The sequence below is a fragment of the Molothrus ater genome, chromosome 11 (assembly GCF_012460135.2).
Source record: "Molothrus ater isolate BHLD 08-10-18 breed brown headed cowbird chromosome 11, BPBGC_Mater_1.1, whole genome shotgun sequence".
In the NCBI taxonomy this organism is placed as follows: domain Eukaryota; kingdom Metazoa; phylum Chordata; class Aves; order Passeriformes; family Icteridae; genus Molothrus; species Molothrus ater.
The window spans coordinates 19,848,481-19,871,694 of NC_050488.2; the positions used below are offsets into that span (position 1 = coordinate 19,848,481).

The window sequence follows — 23,214 nt, forward strand, 5'->3', positions numbered from 1 at the left end:
GTCTCTTTACCACTAGATGGCAAAAACAGACCAGCAAGAAGAGACCAGGAGCACATAATTCAGCTCTGACAGGAAATTGCCACATCGTTCATCCTTCACTGGTGACAGGAGGGTGTAGGCTGCCTTATCCAACTTTATCCAAACTCCATTGTGATCCAAGTGCGAGCTGTCTGCAGGGTTTCTGTGCACAGCTCACTGGTTTTGGTGGTGCTTTCTCCTTGTCCCTCAGAGGGCTGTGCAGGAAGGGTTTCCATGGGCATGGGTGAGGTGCCAGCTCCACCTTCCTGCAGCAAAGGGGGCTGCTCCTGTCACCTTTGGGGTTGAATTTCGGTGCTCCCTGAATTGCCCCGTTTCCTGCGTTCTGCTTTACTGCTCGTGTTCAGCTTTGCCCCGGTGTGAAGAAGTGACCAGTTGTCTCCCAAAGGACAGGCAGAGCAGCTGTGTCCCTCACTGTGTTCCCTCCCCTTGCTGGGGGGGATGAAGGAGACAGCTGAAATTCAGAGAATTCATTCCAAGTGAGCGAATTTCTCCCAGAATTTCTCTCCAGATGGACTCTGAGTGTAGAGTTGCTCCTTCCCTTGAAGGCACACTCCCAAAGTGTATTTCTGTTCCATACAGATAACTGCCTGTTCCCATCTACAAAATCAGACTTTAAATGTCACTGCTTTGCAGCCAAGTTCATTGACTGCAATTATGTTAACTTGGGAGTATCCTGAGGCACAAGCAGCACTGGATACCTTTTCCATCTGCTCCAGGATGGCAGTGCCTTGCAGCAGGGCTTTGACAGGCAGGTGCCTGAGTGCTGACTCCCTTGAGTGCCACCACCACAGAGAAGCTGAGAAAGTGCTTTCTTGGTCACCCTGGAGATTGCAGCCAGGATTTAGATGCATGGACAGCTGGTTCCTGCGTGCCAGGATAAGTGAGCAGCTTCTTCAGGGTCTTGTGAAAGCTGGGAGTTCCTTAGGAAAGGATTTGGAGAAAGTTGTTGTTCCTTTTTCTCAGTTCATCTTTGTTTTTTCCTAGCCTTTTGTCCTTTCATCTGAAGCCCCAGGGTTTTATCCAATTGATGTATCTTTACTTTGCTGGAGGAGGCTGGGGATTTGCTGGGACCTTGGAAATAAAGATCCTTCTGGTGCCATGGCCTTTGGAACACATTTTTGTGCTTGAGAGCAGCACAGGCTGTAGTGTGAGCAGCAGGACTTCCAACTCCTTGATTGGCTTTTTGTTTCTCTTGCCTGGGATTGATGGATGTGGCTCCCATTTTTGCTGCTGAAGCTGATTATTTCCCAGCAAGGTTGTTGGTACATGGTGTGGCCGGGTTTTTATGTTTTCAGCTCGTTAATTATGTGGTGAGAGGGGTAATTGCAACGTGTGGGGTATGTTTGGAGAGCTGGCAGTGTCAGCATTGGGGATCTCAGCTGATGTGTGTTATCAGAAGGCAGGCAGAGCTCCCAGTGTGTGTGGGGTGAGTGCCTGGGGGGGGTTTGTCTCTTCTGGCCCTGTCTGTGAGATGAATTCTGCGTGGAGGGGGAGTTGCTGTGCTGGCACTCAGGGCTGACCCGGGGGAAGCAAGGTGTGCGTGGCCAGAGCAGCTGCTGTCAGTGTTCCTGGTGTCCTGCACCCACTGCCCAGAGTGCCCCCCGTGTGTGGGGGGGCTCTGCAGGGCTCCCCTGAGGCCCTGGGCTCTCTCCACAGCTGGACCCCGAGCAGGAGGCAATGCGGCGGGGCCGGGGGCCCCAGGAGAAGATGGCCTATTCCCTGGTGTCTGTGCCTGAGGGCAACGACATCTCCTCCATCTTCGAGCTGGACCCCACCACCCTGCGAGGGGGAGACAGCCTCGTCCCCAGGTACGGTGACCTCTGCGCAGCTCGGGGGGCTTGCTGGGATTTTAAAGCAAAGCTGCCCCACGCTGTCTTCCTTTTATCCTTTGGAATCGGGTTCCTCGTCTAATGAATGTGCAAATAATCAGAAAATGCCTTGAGCGCTTTACAATTGAGGTATAAGTAAGAGAACACCGTTATACACATGGGGAAATTGAGACTAAGTGACTTCCTAAGTGACTTCCTTGCCAGGAATGACCTGGGACTAAAAGCCTTGTCTGTTCTAGCAAGGCATTCATCCAGTTAGGATGTAACACCAACTATTTAGCACTGGGTTTTCTGTTGTTTGTGTGTTCTTCACTGTTCATGTGGCACCTCTTGCTGTTGAAGAGCTGCTGCACCCTTCCAAGTGCCACACTCTGCACACAGCTCTTTGCTGCTGTTCCCACTGAGAAAGCACAGCAAGTTTCATCCATCTATTCAGCAACTCCCTAAGTCATCAGGTACCCATATTTGGAGTATCAGGGAGCTGAAAACCCCAGAGGTAAGGGGAGAAGTTGGCAGCTCATAGCAGTGGGAAAGCGGATGGGAAGAGGTTCAGATTGTTGCTGTGCAGCAGCTGAGTTACAGCAGCTCAGAGTAGCTGTGATTCTATTTTAGAGCAGAATCTCTCTCACTACAGAAGAAACCTTCCTCAGGTGAGTTCACAGAGCGAGCTGAGGCAATAAGAATGCTGCTCCAGTTGTGCTGTGCAGGGTGGACAGAGATGACACTTCTTTTCCACTTGTTCCTGCCAGCATCTCAAAATCCCAGCAATGCAAAGGTTTCCCAGCTGGGAGGCTGACTCATGCTGGGGCCACTCCTGACTTTCTTTCAGGAACTCCTACGTGAGGCTCAGGCACCTCTGCACCAACACCTGGGTTCACAGCACCAACATCCCAATCGATAAAGAGGAGGAGAAACCTGTGATGCTCAAAGTAAGTTCTGTGACTTTGTGTAAGCACATCCCTTGACTCCTGTACTTCCATACGTGTTGGCAGGAGTTTCACTCCCTGAGCCTGTCACAAACTGAGCATGTGACAGTAATGAACAGTGCCTGTGCAACATTTGCTCTTAATGGCTCAGATTCCTGGTATTTTTCTAGTTACACTGTTCAGCTTCTACTCCAAAACAGTCATCACGAGCATGATATTTTTTCCACTGGCTACAGCAACATTTTGCCATCTCACCTGCTGCTCCTTTGAATTTAGGGACAGCTTTGAGCTTGTACAGAGTGTTCTCAGAGTTTGGGCTCAGCAGTGCTCCCATGCTGCCTAAGCAGAGGGTGCCTTTTCTTTCATTGTCACTGAGTGTGAGCCACTGCTTTGTTCTGCCTGGGGGTTTGCTGATAAAGCTTCTCTGCCTTTCAGATTGGGACCTCTCCAGTGAAGGAGGACAAAGAAGCTTTTGCCATAGTGCCAGTCTCTCCTGCAGAGGTTCGGGACTTGGATTTTGCAAATGATGCAAGCAAAGTTTTAGGTTCCATTGCTGGCAAGCTGGAAAAGGGAACAATAACCCAGAATGAAAGAAGGTAAGGAAGCCAGAATTGGGGTCAGATAATGTTGTTTCCTGTAGTCAGTAACTGTTTCTTTGACAGTTTTATCAGAGTAAGCTATAGAAGAGGGATTTGGTTTCCTCCTTGATGGGATTTGATGTTGCTGTGTCCATAGTGGAGGTTCTCAGGCCTGGTCTGTCCGGCCTTTCTTGTCCTCCATGAAGTGAGAGCATGAGAAACGTTGTGAGCTTTGGGGGACTAATCCCCAGCATACCTCTGCAAATGGAGTGTGGGAATTCCTAATCCATCTTGTGAGGACTGAGCATGTGACTTGCTGCAAATCCTCTGACCGTGTCTGTGAAAATGGGGCCACACAAAAAGAGCACAGGGGTGGTGGCTGTGTCACACCGGGGCCCGTGTGCTTCCATAGCCAGTGCCTTTTATTTGGGAGAGATTATCACCTGATTTATGCTTTGTGGCAATTGAAAGAAGTGCCAAATAGAACTTGGCAAGTATAGAGTTGTCCTAAAGGGATTTTCTTGCCTTGCTGCTGCTCTGGTTTAGCTGTTGGACAGTGAGGCTGCAGCAATGGGGGAGCATTAGTTTCTAATTTTAAGTTCTGTGCAAACCTCTAAGCTTTATCCAGTCTGTAATTGCTGTTAGTTTTTCACTTAGCATTTAGAAATCTGTGTAAACTTACCCTGGCACTGCTCTTTTAGCACACAGAATTTGTACTCTCATGTTAACAGCTTCTGGCTTTTCCATAGATCTGTTACCAAGCTGTTGGAGGATTTGGTCTACTTTGTTACTGGTGGAACTAATTCTGGCCAGGACGTCCTTGAGGTGGTGTTTTCTAAACCGAACAGAGAACGGCAAAAGCTGATGAGAGAGCAGAATATTCTAAAGCAGGTAGACTGGGGTTTTCTCTGAGCTCTGCCTATGGGAAGAGTTCTTGGAAAAAAGAACCTGGTAACAGAGAGAACCTGGCCAGGCTGGATGGGGCTTGGAGCAGCCTGGCCTGGTGGGAGGTGTCCCTGCATGTGGCAGAGGGATGGAACGAGATCATCTTCATGGGCCCTTCCAACCCAAGCCATTCTGTGGCTCTGTGAAACTCTGGTCTCAAATTATTGGGACCAAAAGGGGCTTTGAGTTTCCAGCTTTCAGCAGGCTCTGGGCAGTGGCTGTAGGCTCACCATTGCTGCAACTAAAAATTCCAGCAGATGGTGTTGACTAAAGGTGATCAGCATCTTCTGTCCGGGCCTGCTCTGTGGCCAAGAACCATGGTGACTGCAGCCTGTTTCTGATGTACCTTTTGAAATACAAAGGCACAGAGCTTTGGCACTAGTTATGAGCAGGAGAAGGCAGTGCCTCATGGGGCTGTGTCTGTGGCTTTTACTAAACTTGCAGATTTTCAAGCTGTTGCAAGCGCCCTTCACAGACAGCGGGGACGGGCCGATGCTGCGGCTGGAGGAGCTGGGGGACCAGCGCCACGCGCCCTTCAGGCACATCTGCAGGCTCTGCTACAGGGTGCTCAGGCACTCCCAGCAGGACTACAGGAAAAACCAGGTTGGAAATACCTCTGTCGTGATCAATGGCACCAGCACGGTTCCTCTGCTCAAATGAAAAAAAAAAAAAAAAAAAAGCTTTATCCCATAAAGTAAACCCTGCTCTGCTGTGGCTGCACAGTCAGCAACAGGTTTTGGGATTGCTCAGTTTCATTCTATTTTTCATCTATCAGAGACTATGATGTAATTAGCACTGGTTCTAAGTGAGATTTAGAAAACAACAGAGAATTTCTAACTGTCCCACACAGGTGAATTACAGGACTGTTCACTCTTTCTGACTACAGCTTCTATTGAAAGTTGCCCTGTAAATTAAGGCTGTTCAGTTTTTGTTGCCATGTATTAGAAACAAGGTCCTGTCAGATAAGTATAAATGCCTTGCTGCTGTCTAGCCCAGGAGAGAGGGGAGGGATAGAGGTGTCAAGGTTGTCTGTCATTGTTTGCTTTCTTTCACACAAACAATTTGGATCCAGCCCAGTTTGCTCCTTGGGATGTTGGTATTGACGAACATCCACCTGTTTTCTGTTATCATTTTGAATTCTGAGGGCTAATTGCACCCCCTTGCTCCTTGCCTGTGTGTTTTGAAGGAATACATTGCCAAGCAGTTTGGCTTCATGCAGAAGCAGATTGGCTATGATGTCTTGGCTGAGGACACCATCACAGCCCTGCTCCATAACAACCGCAAGCTCCTGGAGAAGCACATCACAGCTGCTGAGATTGACACCTTTGTGAGTCTCGTGAGGAAAAATAGGGAGCCCAGGTGAGAGCTGCATTCCTGAATATGTGATTACCCTTCTCCTTCTGGGAAAAGTCTGTACCTGCCAGCTTGCTCAGGAGGAGGCACAGCCAGTTCACTGTGTTCTGGCACTCGCCCTGCCGTCCCCTCGGGCAGCAAGTCTTGCTCTGCTCTGTTCAAGTCGAGTTCTGAATGTTTGCTTCCTGAAATGTAGATTGCCTCAGTGTAGACTTCAACAGTGATTGATACCCTCTTGGCTCGTGCTTTCCAACAGGTTTTTGGATTACCTCTCAGATCTGTGTGTCTCCATGAACAAGTCTATTCCCGTGACACAGGAGCTGATTTGTAAGGCCGTGCTGAACCCAGCCAATGCAGACATTCTTATTGAAACCAAGTAAGTTTGTGCCTTTCAAGATGGTTCTCCTGGTGTGAAGCAGAAGGAAGGTGGCTCAAAGCTGAGCATGCTGCTGGCACATCCCAGGGAAGCAGGGAATTAATTGTGTGGGATCCTTTTCAAACACGGGGAGCAGGGCTGGGGACAGCAGGTGTCTGCCAGGTGCGTCCTCAGCCCCACAGGCAGAAACCCCTCAGATCTCTCCTGTTTGATCCCAAGCACACGGACCTTGTGTGCAGGGAGGTGTGCAGGCTCCTGGGCTGATCCTCCCCCAGCTCTGAGGGAGCTCAGCTGGCAGCACCTTTCCTCCCACTGAGGTGGGGTTTGGGGCTCCAGCTCTGCTCTGCCATTGCTGAGGCCTCATAGCAAGCGCCAAATCACCCTTGTCTTTGGTAAAAATGCTTTATTCAATATATGTACTAGGGAATAGATAGCCATTATTAAAATACTGCAAAAGGCAAGCAGGTAGTGTTTAAAACACAAATGGCTGAGAGTATACTTGCACATTTAATTCTTGTCATGAAATCATAAAGGCTGTATTTATTTCCATGAGCTCTTAGTATTGGTACATCACTTATTTGTCCTTGAGTATTTAATTTGGGTTTTTTTCAGGTGTTGATATTTTCTTTGCTGGAAGCCTTTTTAGTATCAGGAACTGATTTATTTCTAGTCACTTCATCACATAAACTGAAAGAAGTTCTGATCCATTTGGCCTTTATGAAATACAGAATGAATCAATTTTTTCTTTCCCATGTCTTTTCCTGGTCTGTTGAATGACCTTTGAATCAGTTCTCCTGTAAAGAAGCTTTTGAAAGTCCATTATTATTTGTCTAACTTCCTTGTTTCTTCATCTTTTTCACTTGAAAGGAGCTGAAATGTTCATCTTCTTAAGGTTGAATGGAAAGCTTATAATCTAATGCTTTCAATAATACACCCCAATGAGCTGGTGTAGTAAAATGCTACTGCTGAAAGGGCAAGATGCATTTTAGCAAGTGTCTTAGAAGTGATGTGAAGGATGTATGTGGGTCTGCAGTGTAACCTCCCCTTCTCCCCCAGGCTGGTGCTCTCTCGATTTGAATTTGAGGAGGTGTCGAGTGGAGAAAATGCCCTGGAGGTTGGAGAGGATGAGGAGGAAGTGTGGCTGTTCTGGAGGGACAGCAACAAGGAGATCCGCAGCAAGAGCATCCGGGAGCTGGCCCAGGACGCCAAGGAGGGGCAGAAGGAGGACAGGGATGTGCTCAGCTACTACAGGTGAGCAGCACCCAGCAGCTCCCAGCTCAGCAGGGCTGCCTGGGCAGGCCTGGGTGCACAGGCTGTGCTTGGGGAGCAAAGCTCCTGTTCCATGCACAAAACAGCCTTCAGAGAGGGAGGGTGAAGGCTCTCAGGAGTGGGAGCTGACAGCACAAAGTTACTTGTGGTGAGGAGTCCAGGTGTTGACATGACCCAGTTTAAACTGGTTTTTAAAAAATAGTTCAGGCTTTGAGTGTGTTGAATTTCCCAAGCCCTTTGTGCTTGGTTTCCTGCTGGTGGGCGTTAGAAAATCCCCTGCAGGTGACCACTGGGATCTCTGTCCACTTGGGGGTTGCAGGATGTGGGTGTGTGGGTTGCTTTGCTTTTGGTTTGGAAGAAGTCACTGTTCTCTGTGCCTCCTGCTTTCTGCCCAGGCCTTTAGGTCCTGCACTGGCAGCAGCCCCAGCACGAAGCTGTGTTGGTGCCCCAGGCTGGGCGTGGAGGGGTGCAGGGCTGCTTGCACAGCCCAGGCCGTGCTTTGGGCAGCTCTGACACGGCTGAGGTTTCCAGATGACTTGACAAGACACAGAGTTCTTGGCATAGTGTAAGGTCAGGTTTCAGCCCAGACCAAATTCCTGTGTCTGGGTTATAAACCCCTGAGAGTCATTTGACAGACTCAATTGTGGCAGTGCAGAAAGCACGACTAGATTATGTGTTTAAATAACCATTTTGTTTTGAATTGTTTCTTTCATTCAAATGATTCTTGCAGGAAAATTCCTAATACCTGGTTTTATTTGAGCCCATTGGAGCTCAAAAGGAGACCTCTTAGATAAAAGTTTTTTCAAGCATACTTGCTTTCAAAGTAGGCATTTTGTTTGTAAAGTCAAGTAGTTTATACATATTTATTTATATGTAGTTTACCCAGGAAATTAAACCATAATCTTCAAGCCTACATAGACTAACACATATAATTTTCTTTTTTCCCTTTTCCCCTGAAGATACCAGCTGAACCTCTTTGCTTTTTATATATACTATATATATATTTTTTTGTGGATATAAAGTATACTTGAAATATATTTATATATGCTTATTTATATATATTTATATATGCTTATTTATATATATTTTTATATGCTTTGTTTCTAAGGGCTAAAGTAGATTGTATATACATTTTTATATGTATTTTACACAGGAAATTAAACCATAATCCTCAAGCCCACATAAATTAACACATATAATTTTCTATTTTCCCTTTTCCCCTGAAGATACCAGCTGAACCTCTTTGCTTTTTATGTACACTATATATATTTTTGTGGATATAAAGTACACTTTATATATCTTTATATATGCTTATTATATGCTTTTTTGTATATTTATATATGCTTATATATTTTATATGCTTATTTATATATATTTTTATATGCTTTGTTTCTAATGTTTAAAGTAGATTGTATATATATTTATATCAAGTGTTTATGTATATATATATACTTTGTGTAAAGTGTATGTGTATATGTGTGTATATATATACACACACACACTTTACACAGCAAATTAAACCATAACCCTCAAGCCCATCTAAATTAACACATCTAATTTCCTGTTCCCCTTTCCCCTGAAGATACCAGCTGAACCTCTTTGCTTTATATATACACTATATATATATTTTTGTGGATATAAAGTATACTTTATATATATTTATATATGCTTATTATATTTATTTTATATGCTTATTTATATATTTTTAATATGCTTTGTTTCTAATGGTTAAAGTAGATTGTATATATATTTATATCAAGTGTGTATTTATATATATATACTTTGTGTAAAGTGTATGTGTATATGTGTGTATATATATATATACACACACTTTACACAGCAAATTAAACCATAATCCTCAAGCCCATCTAAATTAACACATGGAATTTCCTTTTCCCCTTTCCCCCTGCAGATACCAGCTGAACCTCTTTGCTTTATATATACACTATATATATTTTTGTGGATAGAAAGTATACTTTATATATATTTATATATGCTTATTATATTTATTTTATATGCTTATTTATATATTTTTAATATGCTTTGTTTCTAATGGTTAAAGTAGATTGTATATATATATTTATATCAAGTGTGTATTTATATATATATACTTTGTGTAAAGTGTATGTGTATATGTGTGTATATATGTATATATATATACACACACTTTACACAGCAAATTAAACCATAATCCTCAAGCCCATCTAAATTAACACATGGGATTTCCTTTTCCCCTTTCCCCCTGCAGATACCAGCTGAACCTCTTTGCCCGCATGTGCCTGGACCGGCAGTACCTGGCCATCAATGAGATCTCGGGGCAGCTGGACGTGGACCTGATCCTGCGCTGCATGGCTGATGAGAACCTGCCCTACGACCTGCGCGCCTCCTTCTGCCGCCTGATGCTGCACATGCACGTGGACAGGGACCCCCAGGAGCAGGTGACCCCCGTCAAGTACGCCCGCCTCTGGTCTGAGATCCCCTCCGAGATCGCCATCGACGAGTGAGTGCGGGGCTGCCGCTGCTCGGGGCACGGCGGGCGTGGACACGGGGCCTTTTCACCCAGCTTTCTTCTTCGCTGCTCGTGTTTGAATGGCTTTCTGAAAGTATCCTGCTTAATTCTAATTGGTTGATACTCAGTTCATTGGTTAGTAGTTGCTAGAGCTTGCCAAACACTTCATTTTCTAAAGGCGTTTGTGTTCTTGTCTCCTGGGTAGAAGATGCTTCCCACGGGTACCAGTCCCTCCTCTCCCAGGTGCAGGTTGGTTCCCCTGGGACAGGGATGATTGCTGGATTGATTCTGGACAGGATTGATTCTCACAGATCCTTGTCAGCCCGGCCGTCAGCTGTACTTAGCCCAAGCACCAGCCTGAGCCATGACTTTACAAGGTTTTACCCATATGCAACAGCTGTGGGGTTTTAAGGCAGCACCAGGCCTGAAGTCATGCTTTGTTTATACAGTTGCTGTTTGTAAATAAATCAAACACACTGTAAGGTGTTGCTGAGAATGAAATAAGCTCCCTTGTGTGTGGGGTGAGCTCAGTGGTCACAGCGTGTCTGGGCAATGTGACCATGGAGTGACCTGGACCTCTCTCCTCCTGCCTCATTTGGTTGGAGAACCACAGAATCGTTAAGCTTGGGAAAGCCCTTCAAGCTCAAGTCCAGCACTGAGCTGTGTCCCTAAGTGCCACATCCACACATCTTTGGGACATTTCAGGGATGGTGCTTCCAGCGCTGCCCTGGGCCCCTGTTCCAGGGCTTGACCACTGTTCCAGTGAAGACATTTTCACTAAAATCTCTCTAAACCTCCCCAATCTGGGGCCATTTCCTTTGAGTGTGGTCCCCTCAGCACAGATTGTCCTTATGGGAGCTCACCACCAGCAGAAACAGGGGGACGATGCTCAAACAAGGACACATTCCTGAACTTCCAGTGGAAAATCCTCTGGCACAGTGCTCAAAACCTACACAAAGCCACAGCTGGAGCAGACACGTGGTTTCTTGACCACTTGTATTAACTCTATAATTAAGAATTCCAAATTTATAGTACTCAGCTGTTCAGAGCTCATTTTTTTTCAGTTGGAGAAAATGAACACCTAAAATTGAAGTTATGTCTTAGGAATTTAAGTCTTGTCAATGTCAATACTGGTGTTCAGTGGTTTCTTGTATTTCCCTCCTTGCCAGCCTGGTTTTCTCTGCTGAGAGAGATGCAGTAGAAAATAAATCAAATTTCAAGGCCAAAATATAAAACCAAATGGTTTTAGCTCTGGCAGGAGCTCACCAGTAATAAGTGATCAAATAGGAAGCAAAAGTATTTTGTGGGAAGTGGTGGGATTGTCCTTCTCAAAGTCATTCTGCACATACTGAGAAAAAACCCTAGAATTTATATTAAAAATTAATATCTGCTTTGCATATATATTGGTTTTATTTGGAGGAAAAATACCATCCCCACTCAGCCTCTCTTGGCCACTTGTTCTCCTCAGTGCTACACATCACTTGTCATTGTTTCCACTCAAATAATGAGGTTGCTTTTTGTGTTTTTTGGGACCAAATTATCTTTTTTTTTTTATTATTTTCCTCAGATGTTTTAAAATAGTACCTAATGAGCATATGGGATAAACCAACAAAAGCCAGGAAATTCTGGTGTCAGTGTCCTGACTCCCTCATTTGGATAAATTATTTACCAGCCTTTAGCTTTTCTTAGATTTTGACAAACCAATGAAAAATTGTACTGGGGGGGAAAAGAGCCCTGTGTATTTGCATGCTAAGTTTTGTTTTGTTTTCTTTTTTTTGTTCTTTTTTTCCCCTCTTCAGCTATGATAGCAGTGGAACTTCCAAAGATGAAATTAAGGAGAGATTTGCACAAACAATGGAATTTGTAGAGGAATATTTAAGAGATGTGGTGTGTCAGAGGTTCCCTTTCTCTGATAAAGAGAAAAATAAGCTCACTTTTGAGGTAGTTATCCAGTTCTGATTTTATCCTATTTTTTTTTTGTTTGTGGAATGTTGGTTATTTTTTCAGCACCAGGTAGTTTGGCAAGTAATTAGTGGGTGTAATTAGTGAGTGCTGAGCCTCAGCTGGCTCCTTTCTCCTTGTGCAAGTAATCCCACTAAAAGTTGTGAGTTTGCAATGATGGTTCTTGAAATACAATTAATGCACATCGGTTTGTCTGATGTTTGCAGCAGCCTTGTTTACTCTCTGGGCTCTCAGTGTTACTGCAAAGCCAGGCTTTACTGGAATAAATATCTCAAAAATTCAACACTGTTTGCACACACAGAGAGTCTCCAGAGCTGATGTTCACCAAGAGAAAAAGTGTCCTGTGCCTTACTGACCTGTTAAAATAGTCTAATGAAACCAATTGTTGCAAATCCATGCAATAAATAACCATTAATTTAAGAAAAGCTGTGATATCCTATAAAAAAATAGAGTTGATGTCATACACTTCTAATACTGGGGCTGCATTAAATATTTGCCCTGTATGCGATATTTTTATGCGGGTCCTTATGGGGTGGACTTGTGGGGGAATTTTATAGCTTGGAAGTTACCAAGCTCAGCTTTATGGGTGTGCTATCTTTTTTCTAAGACAATGATAAAAATTATCTGTACCTTCCCTCTAGTCTTGCCCTGTTTTGTAATGAGACAAGTACAGTCTGAGCTATAGAATATCAGTTGCAGATACAGACATGAACTGCAAGCATTGCAGTATTTGTAGGCAAATAGGAAATTTTCTGCTGTGATGTAGAACTAGACAGTCTTGCAGAATTCCCAGATATTGTGATAAAATGTGACCCTCAGCCAGCTTCTTAAATCTTGTCACTGTGTTAAGACAACTTGACTGTGATAGCAAAATGTTTAGTATTAATCAGGCTTTTTATTGTTATTTTGGTAGGTTGTTAACTTAGCCAGAAATCTGATATATTTTGGTTTCTACAACTTCTGTGACCTCCTCAGACTAACCAAAATCCTCCTTGCTATATTAGACTGTGTGCACATCACTACCATCTTCCCTATTACCAAGATGGCAAAAGGCGAGGAAAGTAAAGGTAAGGCTGGAAAGTGTAGGACAGAAAGTTCTTGGGTGGCTCTAGTTCATCTCAAAATGTCACTGTGGGGTGGAACAATGAAGTCACACAGCATCCTGAGCTGGAAGGGACCCACCAGGCTCACCCAGCCCAGCTCCTGGCCCTACAGACACCCCAGCAATCCCACCCTGGCATCCCTGGCAGTGCTGTCCAAAGGCTCCTGGAGCTCTGGGGCTGCTGTGCCCATTCCTGGGGAGCCTGGGCAGTGCCAGCACCCTCTGGGGGAAGAACCTTCCCCAAAATCCAGCCTGACCTGCCCTGGCCCAGCTCCAGCTGTTCTCTGGGTGCTGTCCCTGTCCCAGGGAGCAGAGCTGGGAGCTGCCCCTTGGGAGGGGACCCAGTGAGGTCTGACCTCGGTGTGCTCTGCCCCATCTGAACAGACCAAGAAATCTCACTGCTCCTTATATCACTTCTCTAGTCCATTCCCCATCTTTGTAGCCTCCTTTGGGTGCTCTCTAACATCTTTGGATCTTACATTTTGGCCCCCAAAACTGCCTCCAGGACTGGAGGTGAGGCTGCCCCAGAGCAGAGGAGAGCAGGACAATCCCCTCCCTCCCTGGCCAGTGGTGCTGTGCTTGGAAATCCTTTCTCTGTCCATGGCTCGGTTGTAAAGCTGAATATTGCCTGTGATGGGAAAGGGCAGGAGGCTTCTCCAAGCACTGCAGTGCTTCTGTTGGCTTCCCCTGTCCCCAGGGTGTGGATGTGTCATGTTGGGACAGTTTCCCATTGCAGGCTGTGGCTGGTCCTTGCCCTGTCAGTGCAGCCCCATTCCAGCACACTAAGCCTTGTGTTTCCTCTCTGAAGGGAGCAATGTGATGAGGTCCATCCACGGCGTGGGGGAGCTGATGACCCAGGTGGTGCTCAGGGGCGGGGGGTTCCTGCCCATGACTCCCCTGGCAGCTGCCCCTGAGGGCAATGTCAAGCAGAGTGAGCCAGAGAAGGAGGACATCCTGGTCATGGACACCAAGCTCAAGATCATCGAGATACTCCAGGTACCACATGGATGCAGCTCCTCGTGCTGTCCTCCAGCATTAATTGTGTTCTGCTGCCTCTTAATGTACTTCTGGCTCTCAGACTGGGAAAGTATTGCAGGGGTGACCTTGTCAGGCACAGGGCTCCTAACTTGTTTATGACAATATTGTGCCATTATTGAAAGAATTTATTAGAAAAGAGTTTGCAGTAAAAGAAAAGAAATTTGTGTATTTAGCAGTGCTTTGTGAGTATCTGACTTGAGGCAGAGCTGTCATTTTCCACCCTGTTGTCTTCCCAATTTCTCTGGGTCTGCAGGGCCATCAGAAGTGCCCTGAGGAATGGGGAGATCTGGAGACTCCTCTTGGCACAGCCCTCAGCCTGCCATGTGTTTTCAGCATGCACAGCCAGCCTCTCTCTCTTCCATCTCTGCCTTTCTCACTCGCTCACCCCAACGTCTTTAGGATGCACGCATTTTTCCTCGTTATTGACTCAGAATTATTGAGCTGAGATGCATCTTCCCTCTCTGGGTGTGGGAGTGCTTTTTGTGCTCAGAAGTTTCATCAGCCAGGCCTGGGGGTCAGCATGCTGCCAGAGCCTGGTGGGTGAAGGCAGCAGAGCAGCAGGAGAGCCCTGCTGTTCCTTGCCTGTGCCCCGTGGGAGGCTCTGCCCTTGCCTCAGCAGCAGGTGCAGCACAGGGGAGGCTCCATTCCTTCCTTGCACCATTGCTAATTTCAGCTCAAGGCAGAGCTTCTCTCGTGGCCTGGCATGTGCAGGGGGCTATTTCAGTGTGCCAGTGTTCCCTGCTACCAGGGGCCATTCAAGCTGGCATTAAGCATTTTCCCTGAAGCTGCAAGAACTCTGAGTGTTCTTGGCTTTGTAGCTCCTTCCTCAAGGGGAAGACCGTGGAGAAGGTGGTCTCTGCTAGGCTGGAGGTTTCTGTGGCACCAGCTGGTCCAGCCCAGCTGAAGTGGTGACTTGTATGGCACAGCCTGGCTCCTGGCAGCTCATGTCCTGCTCCTGTGTCCCAGCGCCCCGGGCGAGCAGCAGCATGTGTTCAGGATGGAGATGGAAGTGCTGCTTTCCTTTCCTGAGGGATGGGGTGAGGATGCCAGCATCACACAGGAATGAGGCACCAAAACCCTGCCAAAATGTCTTACTCATCAGTATTTATTATGTGTGTGTATCATGCTCGTTGAAATCCCTGGAAAATATTACTGAGTTCTGGGGGTTTTGAAGGTGATATTTACATATCATGGAAAGATGGAATCCCAGAATGGTTTGTGTTGAAAGAGACCTTGAAGCTCATCCAGTTCCACTCCTTGCCATGGGCAGGGACACCTTCCAGGGTGCTCCAAGCTCTGTCCATCCTGGCCTTGGACACTTCAGGGATCCAGGGGCAGCCACAGCTGCTCTGGGCACCCTGTGCCAGGGCCTCACCACCCTGGGTAACTTTGCCAGGTTAAATCCACATCCCTGCTCAGTTGATGTCTTTGTGTGAATTGTAGATGTGGTGGAAATACACAGATTATTTCAACATTTCTCCTACTTCTGTGTCATCAGTTTATTCTGAACGTGCGGTTGGACTACAGGATCTCCTGCCTGCTTTGTATATTTAAACATGAATTTGATGAAAGCAATGCCCAGATGTCTGAATCCCCCACTGGAAGCAGTAGTCAGGAAATGCCAGCTAATGTACCAGGTGGGTTATTTGGCAAGGAATGAGGTTGTGTGGCTTAGGGAAGACTCTGGAATCTTCAAGGTGCTGATGGGATGATTGTTTCAGGTCCCACTTGCCATTTGAAATGTTTTTAAGCTGGAAAGACATCCTTGCTGTCACTCTGATCTCATGTATTTGTCTTGTTTATTTTTTCAGGAGCCCTGGACTTCGAACACATTGAAGAACAAGCTGAGGGGATCTTTGGTGGAAGGAAAGTATCTCTTCACAGATGCTAATTGAGGGGAAGTCCCCAGGCTGGAGGGCTCCCAAGGAGTGGGGACTGGGAAAACAGCTTCATTGTCCTAAAATGGCCTTGATGCAGCTCAGAGTAGGGTCCATCTGGATCCAGAGATAAGGAACAGGGGTTCTTCAGCCAGAAGGATCATCAGGGGAGGGCTCTGTGCTGTGGGTGAAAGCCAAGGTGCAGGGTTAGTGCATCTCAGCTCGATGCTGCAATAAAGTCTCAGTACAATTTCCCCCCTTATTTAAAAGTAAGAAAAAAAGGTTTTCTGCCACTGCTAAGAGAATTTAGAACCTGCTGGGACCCTCGGTCTAATGTGCTGGTTAACTCCTGCTGTGTTTCCAGTGAGGAGAACACCCCTCTGGATTTGGATGATCATGGGGGCAGGACTTTCCTCCGGGTCCTGCTGCATTTAACGATGCACGATTACCCTCCCCTGGTGTCTGGTGCACTGCAGCTGCTCTTCAGGCACTTCAGCCAGAGACAAGAAGTCCTTCAGGCTTTCAAGCAGGTACCTGTGTGTCTGGAGAGAGTTATTCCTCATCTGAATGTATTTATGGCAGCTGAACCCAGCCCTTTTTGTGCAACTCGTGGCTTTGCCTCCCTGTAAGGTTCAACTGCTCGTTACCAGCCAAGATGTTGACAACTACAAGCAGATCAAACAAGATTTGGACCAGCTGAGGTCAATAGTGGAGAAATCTGAGCTCTGGGTGTACAAAGGCCAAGGTCCTGATGAGGCCATGGACAGTGTGCCAGGTGAAAACGAGCACAAGAAGAAAGAGGTAATTGGGTTGTGTTTGTGTGAATTTGGGTGGGTATTTGGAGGGTGTAGCTGCTGTCAGAACTGTGACAAGGCCCTTCTTCCCAGCACACTGCCTAGGTGAGGTTCTCTCTACTGCTTTCAGGTTGAGGCAGGAATGAGAGCAGAACTTGAGCCAGGTGATGCCCAGTAGCAGCCCTGAGGTGTCACCTTTAGGGTCTGACAGGGCTGGTTTGGGTTTGCTCTGGCTCCCCTTTCAGCACTGACCAGTGGCACGGGATTTGTGCAATCAAAAGTACCTCAAGTAAGGTAAGGGCAGAGCTGTGAGCTGCTCAGGTGACAGCAGAGAACTGTGCTTTATCTCTACCTGATAACAAAGGATTTTCCCCACATGCACATCTGGCTTAGAGCTCTTTTAGTACCTTGTTTCCATGTAATTTGCAATCAGGAAAGACTGGCTGAGGGGATGCAAGAAGCAGTCCCTGGTTTAGGAACATGTATTGCTGGAAGTAAATACAAGTAATCCACTTGTTGCTTTTCTTGTACACATTGCTGTGAGGAATCTCTTGGTATTTGTGCAGTGACAGTTTAATAACAATAGGGAGAGAAAGGAAGGGGTTTTTTCTGAGGGGAGACTTGATTAGAGACAGAATGTGACAGGCAAAGGACGGGAGGTTGCTGCCTCTGAAATCATCCCTCCCTCACCTTGTTTTGTGTCCTAGAGGTCAATGTGACTTGACAGGATAATTGTATGTGTTTTTCTGAGGCTGTCAGAGCTGGAGGATGACAGTCCTTCCCAGGAGGAGAGCGGGCGCTATCCTAGAACGGTAATTTTAGCCTTCATGTAGACAGTAGTATAAGCTACTAATAAATTGTCTGATTTTATCCTCAGGAAGGTCACAGCAAGTCTCAAAAGCCTGAAAGTACTAGCAGCTACAACTACCGGGTAGTAAAAGAGGTAAAACTTTGCTTCTTGATAGTTCACTGGAAGTGTAAATGAGTAACAGAGCTCTGGAGAGCTGCAGTCAGAGGGAGGCACCCAGGAAAGTCTGAGTCACTCTGCCATTGTGGAAACTATTTGCTGAGTAATAACAAATCCCAACTTGAATGAGAAGCCAGGATAGAATAAGCACGACGTGTGTGTTCTTTCCTTAAGAATGGATTAGTGAGAAACGTGACGTTTGCTGCTGTTTCAGTGGTAATAACACAATATTTTTACTGTTAAGGACTACAAAGACAGTAAGCAAGGGGAGAAGCCATTTATTTCTCCCTGTCCTGAGTACCTTGCACTCAAAGCCACTGTGCTGTTGAAATTTAATGTAGAAAGTACCAGATGAAAAACGTGCTGTGCTGCTGGTGTGGTGTGAGCTGAAGGTGTGTCTGTGGCTCTGCTGTGGAGCTTGATGTTGTGTTCACTTGACATGGCTGAGTTCTGCAGGAGCATAGAATCTCAGAACTGTAGAGTGTCCTGAGGTGGAAGGGACCCACAAGGATCATCCAAGTCCAGCAGCCCTAGTCAGATGCCACGGATGGAGCCTGGGCCACGAGGGGCTGCCTGGAGCCGCTCTGCTCCTGCAGATGAGTTGGTCCCTGGTGCTGCTCTCTGGGACCTGGCGTTCTCTGGAAGGAAAGCCAGAGTTGGGCTCTAAGGCCAGTGTCTCCTGCAGATCCTGCTGCGGCTCAGCAAGCTCTGCGTGCAGGAGGGGGCCTCGGTGAGGAAGAGCAGGAAGCAGCAGCAGCGACTCCTGAGGAACATGGGAGCTCACGCCGTGGTGCTGGAGCTGCTGCAGATCCCTTACGAGAAGGTGGGGCTTTGTGTCATGCTGACAGGCTTTTGATACCTCCTCTGAATCTTCCTGAACCTCCTCCCTGTGGATTGGATGCACAGAGGCTGGTTTATGTAGCCTCATAGTCCATAGAATACCCACTCAGAAATAAGGAGCTCAGACAAGCTCTGTTTATTTGAAGCCTGTGAATATGCAGATTGCCTGAAGAAATATTCACAAATCATACTGCAGCATTAAGGTTCAGCTCTGAGCTTTTCATGTGAGCCAGGTGCTGCCTTGAGGTTAAGCTGTGTTGATGGGAGCAAGACCCTCGTTGTGAGGCAGCTGTGTGAGCACCATCCTGGGGACAAGGAGGGAAGGGAGGGTGCCTGGTGCCCCAGGGGTTTATGAGCAGTGCATACAGACCTTCCCCCAGCTGTAGAGTCCTAAACTCCCTCTTAGAGGTGAATAAATACCCACTGGCTCTCCAGGTGAGGTCTGCTGCTCCTAATTGGCCTTATCAGGGCTAACACTTGGCAGCTGTGCAGGCTGGAGCCCACTGGGGCTGGGATGTGCCTGTGAGCCTGCAGAGCACCAGGCTGTGCTGACACAGCATACCCCAAGGTCATCACGTTGGCTGCTCATCCATCACAGCTGACAGGTATTTATCAGTACTGAGGTGAGGCACCTCTGCACATTTTCCTGGTCACTCTGCTGTCCTCTCTTTCAAACTCATCAGGTTTCTGCGAACCAGTAATTCTACACAGTAGCTTTGATTAATGTTGATTCTCGTGGTTTCTTGCGTCATATTTTGCTAAAAAAGCAGCAGCAAAAACACCTTTCAACGCCTTCTCATCACCTTTCTGTCCCATACATGGGAATGTGCATCAGACAGGCAGTGTGGAAGGGGTTTCACCCTTGGAAAGATACGAAATTCCTTAAAAATAAAAGCAGCCAGTAATTTTCCAAAGCGTGGCTCCAGCCGTCGGTGGGCTGGGAATCCACGCTGACGTCAGAGGAAGGGCACTGGTTCCTCAGCAGTGCTTGGAAGGCTGCAAGGAGGTTCCAGTAAAGATAAATTGGGCTGAGCTGGTGCAAAAGCAACTTTCCATGGCTGCTTTGCCATGAGCTTGCCCGTGCGTGGCTGCGGAAGGGCTGAGCGGGACGTGGCAGCTCTCCTGGGCAGCCCCGAGGTGATGATGTGTGCTTTGGCCAAGGGGCTGGGACGTTCAGAGGAGTAGAAGTGACTAAAGCACGTTGCTGGCAGGCCTGGCTGTGGAATAGGCACTTTTAGAGAATAACCTACTGTAATTTCTATTATGGGCTTTATTTTTGATGCTCTTTGGAAGCGTGGAGCTGGCCTAGCTCATCCCAAACGTCTGTGAACTGGGTGGAGGTTTGTTTTCCTTCGGGGTGTGAGAGACGTGACAGTTCCCTTGCTGGAGCTGTGGTTCATCCTGTGCTCACCTCAAGGTGAACCTTTGGATTCTTTTTAACCCCCTCTTCTTTGTCATGCAATCCCAGGCTGAAGACACGAGGATGCAGGAGATAATGAAGCTTGCACACGAGTTCCTGCAGAACTTCTGTGCTGGGAACCAACAGAACCAGGCCTTGCTGCACAAGCACATAAACCTGTTCCTTAACCCAGGGGTAAGAATAACCTCAGGCCGTGATTTATTTTTTTGTTCTAGCAGGAGAAGGGACTGCACTGTCCTTGGTGATACCTCTGGGGCTGTTCTGTTGGAAGATTGGTTGAAGAGGTCACATTTTGTTTTCGTTCTAAAGCCTCAAAAGTTGGCAAGATGTTTGTTTAGGGCAGTTCAGTGTAGAAAGTTCAAGAGGCTGAAGTGGAGTGAAAAATAGGCTGAGATAGGAGCAGTGGTGTTGAAAGCTGAGGCCCTCAGCAAAATTCCCTTCAGCCCTGTGCTTGCAGGAGTGTTGGCTTTACCCTAACCCCGGTGGGGATGTGTTGGGTTGTTGATTTTCTGACGTTTTGCTCCCTTTCATCCCCTCCATCAGATCCTGGAAGCAGTGACAATGCAGCACATTTTCATGAACAACTTCCAGCTCTGCAGTGAGATCAACGAGCGCGTGGTTCAGCACTTCGTCCACTGCATCGAGACGCACGGCAGGAACGTTCAGTACATCAAGTTCCTGCAGACCATCGTCAAGGCAGAGGGGAAATTCATTAAGAAATGCCAAGATATGGTAATGGCTGAGGTGAGAGCTGCAGAGATTTGCAGGGTCTGAACAGAAGTTTGCACATAGCAGTTGGTGAACATGACAAATTGATCCTCTCGCTTCGGGGACTGCCAAGAAGCTGACAGCTCTCACCATGCAAAAAGAGCATTACAGCTCCCAGGAAGCTCAGGCTTTTTGTGACCAAAAGCTCTCTGAGCTCCTGACTCACAGGTGTAATGAGGGGTTGGTTGTTAATGGCACGAGTTGCTTCCCAGGCCTGTACCCAGCAGCAATGTAGGTGGGGTTATCAAGCAAGGGTGCCTTTGTTTAGCAAAATTGGCTTGAAGAGAAGTAGTTTAATTTCAAGATCACTAAAGCAGAAGGAGAATTTCACCATGATAGCATTTTGATGAGAGTTTTCTATGAAATTTTAGAACCATCATAGAATCACCTTTCACTATCCCAGGGTGCTTCGAGCTCCATCCAATCTGGCCTTGGGCACTTCCAGGAATGGGGCAGCCCCAGCTTCTCTGGGCAACTGTGCCAAGCCCTCACCACCCATATTTTTCTGCCATCTAAACCTGCTCTCAATTTGAAGCCATCCCCCTTTGTCCTGTCTCTCCCCAAGCCCTTGCAGATTGTCTTTGCAAGATGTGCTTACTCAGCTTTCGAGTGTGAAGGGGAAGCAGATGAGGATCAGCCTTAGGTGTGTGGGTAACTGGAAACTGGGGAGCCAGGATGAAAGGGAGAGGTCAGAGAAGGGTGAATGAATGCCTTTAAGGGGGATGTTGGATGGGATCTGTTTGGCAGATCTGCACATCTGATGGAATGTTTTGGCCTCCTCAGCAGGGGGAGCCCCAGGATCAGATTTGTCCAGTCTGGCTTTTGAGCATCAGTCCTGATGGGAAGATGGAAAATATTTCATATTTTGTTGTTCAGCTCAAAACCAGCTCCATGAGCTTCTCAACACTTAGTTGGGTGTGAGATGCTCAGCAAGGGCCTCTCCCACGGTCAGCAGCTGCCCTGGGGGTTTTCTTCTACATCTTAGCCTGCTGTTTTTCCCAAACCCTGTGGGAGAACAGCCCTGCATCCCTCCAGCTGTGTGCTCAGCAGTGGACCAGGGCTCAGTTTGCTCCATCTCCTTCCCTTCCTGGAGTTCCAGGAGGTCTGAGCTGCTCTGGAATCGTGGCCAGCCAGGTGTCAAATGTGAAGCTGATGGAAATCTCCAGTGTGTGGCTTGACGTGTCACTGGCCTTGGCAAACGGCTGGTGTTTGTTGGGACGGGTGGAAGGAGTGAGCCCTGCAGTGCTCCCATCCCTGGGCAGCCCTCCAGCAGCACAGGGCTGTCCACAGCTGCCTTAGGAAGTCACCTGGGGTGACATGGAAAGGCACAATGGAAAGTCACAAACTTCTTGGCACAGCTTCTGGCCAGCAGGCAGCTGGGCTGGCTTTGAATTTCCTCAGAAGTGGTTCAGAAGGGGTCAGTTAGATGGGAAATGTCCTCCTGGAGGGAGCCCTGTGTCCCTGAGGGGCTGGGCAGCAGCGGTGGGACAGCCCCATGAGGGGATGCTGTGGGGGGACCCCAGGCTTGGCTCTGCTGATGGAATGCTCTCCTTGCCCCACAGCTGGTGAATGCAGGGGAGGATGTGCTGGTGTTCTACAACGACAGAGCCTCCTTCCAGACCCTGGTGCAGATGATGAGGTCGGAGAGGGACCGGATGGATGAGAACAGTCCCCTGATGTACCACATCCACCTGGTGGAGCTGCTGGCTGTGTGCACAGAGGGCAAAAACGTCTACACGGAGATCAAGTGCAACTCCCTCCTCCCTCTGGATGACATTGTCAGGGTGGTGACCCACGAGGATTGCATACCTGAGGTGAGGGCTTGCAGGAGAGCTGGGCTGTTTGTGTTAGGAACGTGCTAGGGTTTGGGTGAGAGAGGGTTGGTCCTGCTGGGTCTGGCCTGGCAGGGGTTGGTGCAGGTGGGCACCGAGCTGGGAACTGCAGCCCTTCCCTGCTGCTGCTGTTGGCACCTCCAGCCAGCCTGGATAGTCCTGTTAAATCCTTTTATACTTCCTCCTTACCCTGCAAGTGGCAATGTGATGCTGTACTTGGTTATTTTATAGGGTTCTTGAGGCAGAGAGGTTTATGGATGTGCTGCTAACCTTGAACAGATGGTTCTGCAGAACTGGAAATTATTATTATGCTGACGTTTTGTCTGCAGTCATCCTGGGGGTTTTTTATTGGATGGTGTCTTGCTATTCATGGCATTAAATTTCACCAGTGTTTAACTGAAAGGAAGAAGTAGAATGCCAAATTATCTGTGTAGCACTTTTAATGTGGCATTATATTCATTCATACCACCATTCAGGTTCTTATTCTTTATGAATTATTTTCTCTACTTTTAGGTCAAAATAGCATACATCAACTTCTTGAATCACTGCTATGTGGACACAGAAGTAGAAATGAAAGAGATTTACACCAGTAATCACATGTGGAAGCTGTTTGAGAACTTCCTGGTTGACATCTGTCGGGTAATGTATCTGCCCCAAGGAACTGAATTCAGCCTGAAAACCTCTTTATTCCAGAGCAGTAAGGATAAGACATCCCAGTGCATCAAGGCAATAAGTACCCTGAATACTCTGTTCCTGCAAATATGTGCCTCCTTTTCCTTGTGCCTGTGGA

At 47.3% G+C, this 23,214-nt stretch overlaps 1 protein-coding gene across 1 annotated transcript in view; it reads left to right on the forward strand.

Moving 5' to 3' along the window:
- The window catches only part of ITPR1 (inositol 1,4,5-trisphosphate receptor type 1), a 147,714-nt gene that overhangs the window by 43,308 nt on the left and 81,192 nt on the right, over positions 1–23,214 (forward strand). The window contains 22 exon segments of the mRNA XM_054516055.1: positions 1,696–1,847; positions 2,698–2,797; positions 3,230–3,390; positions 4,122–4,263; positions 4,762–4,920; positions 5,504–5,676; positions 5,927–6,046; positions 7,103–7,297; positions 9,564–9,815; positions 11,624–11,765; positions 12,700–12,853; positions 13,697–13,884; positions 15,425–15,563; positions 15,738–15,796; positions 16,172–16,333; positions 16,434–16,604; positions 17,475–17,540; positions 18,250–18,387; positions 19,873–19,998; positions 20,368–20,568; positions 22,155–22,406; positions 22,938–23,063. Of these exon segments, the coding sequence (XP_054372030.1) occupies positions 1,696–1,847; positions 2,698–2,797; positions 3,230–3,390; positions 4,122–4,263; positions 4,762–4,920; positions 5,504–5,676; positions 5,927–6,046; positions 7,103–7,297; positions 9,564–9,815; positions 11,624–11,765; positions 12,700–12,853; positions 13,697–13,884; positions 15,425–15,563; positions 15,738–15,796; positions 16,172–16,333; positions 16,434–16,604; positions 17,475–17,540; positions 18,250–18,387; positions 19,873–19,998; positions 20,368–20,568; positions 22,155–22,406; positions 22,938–23,063 (3,378 nt within the window).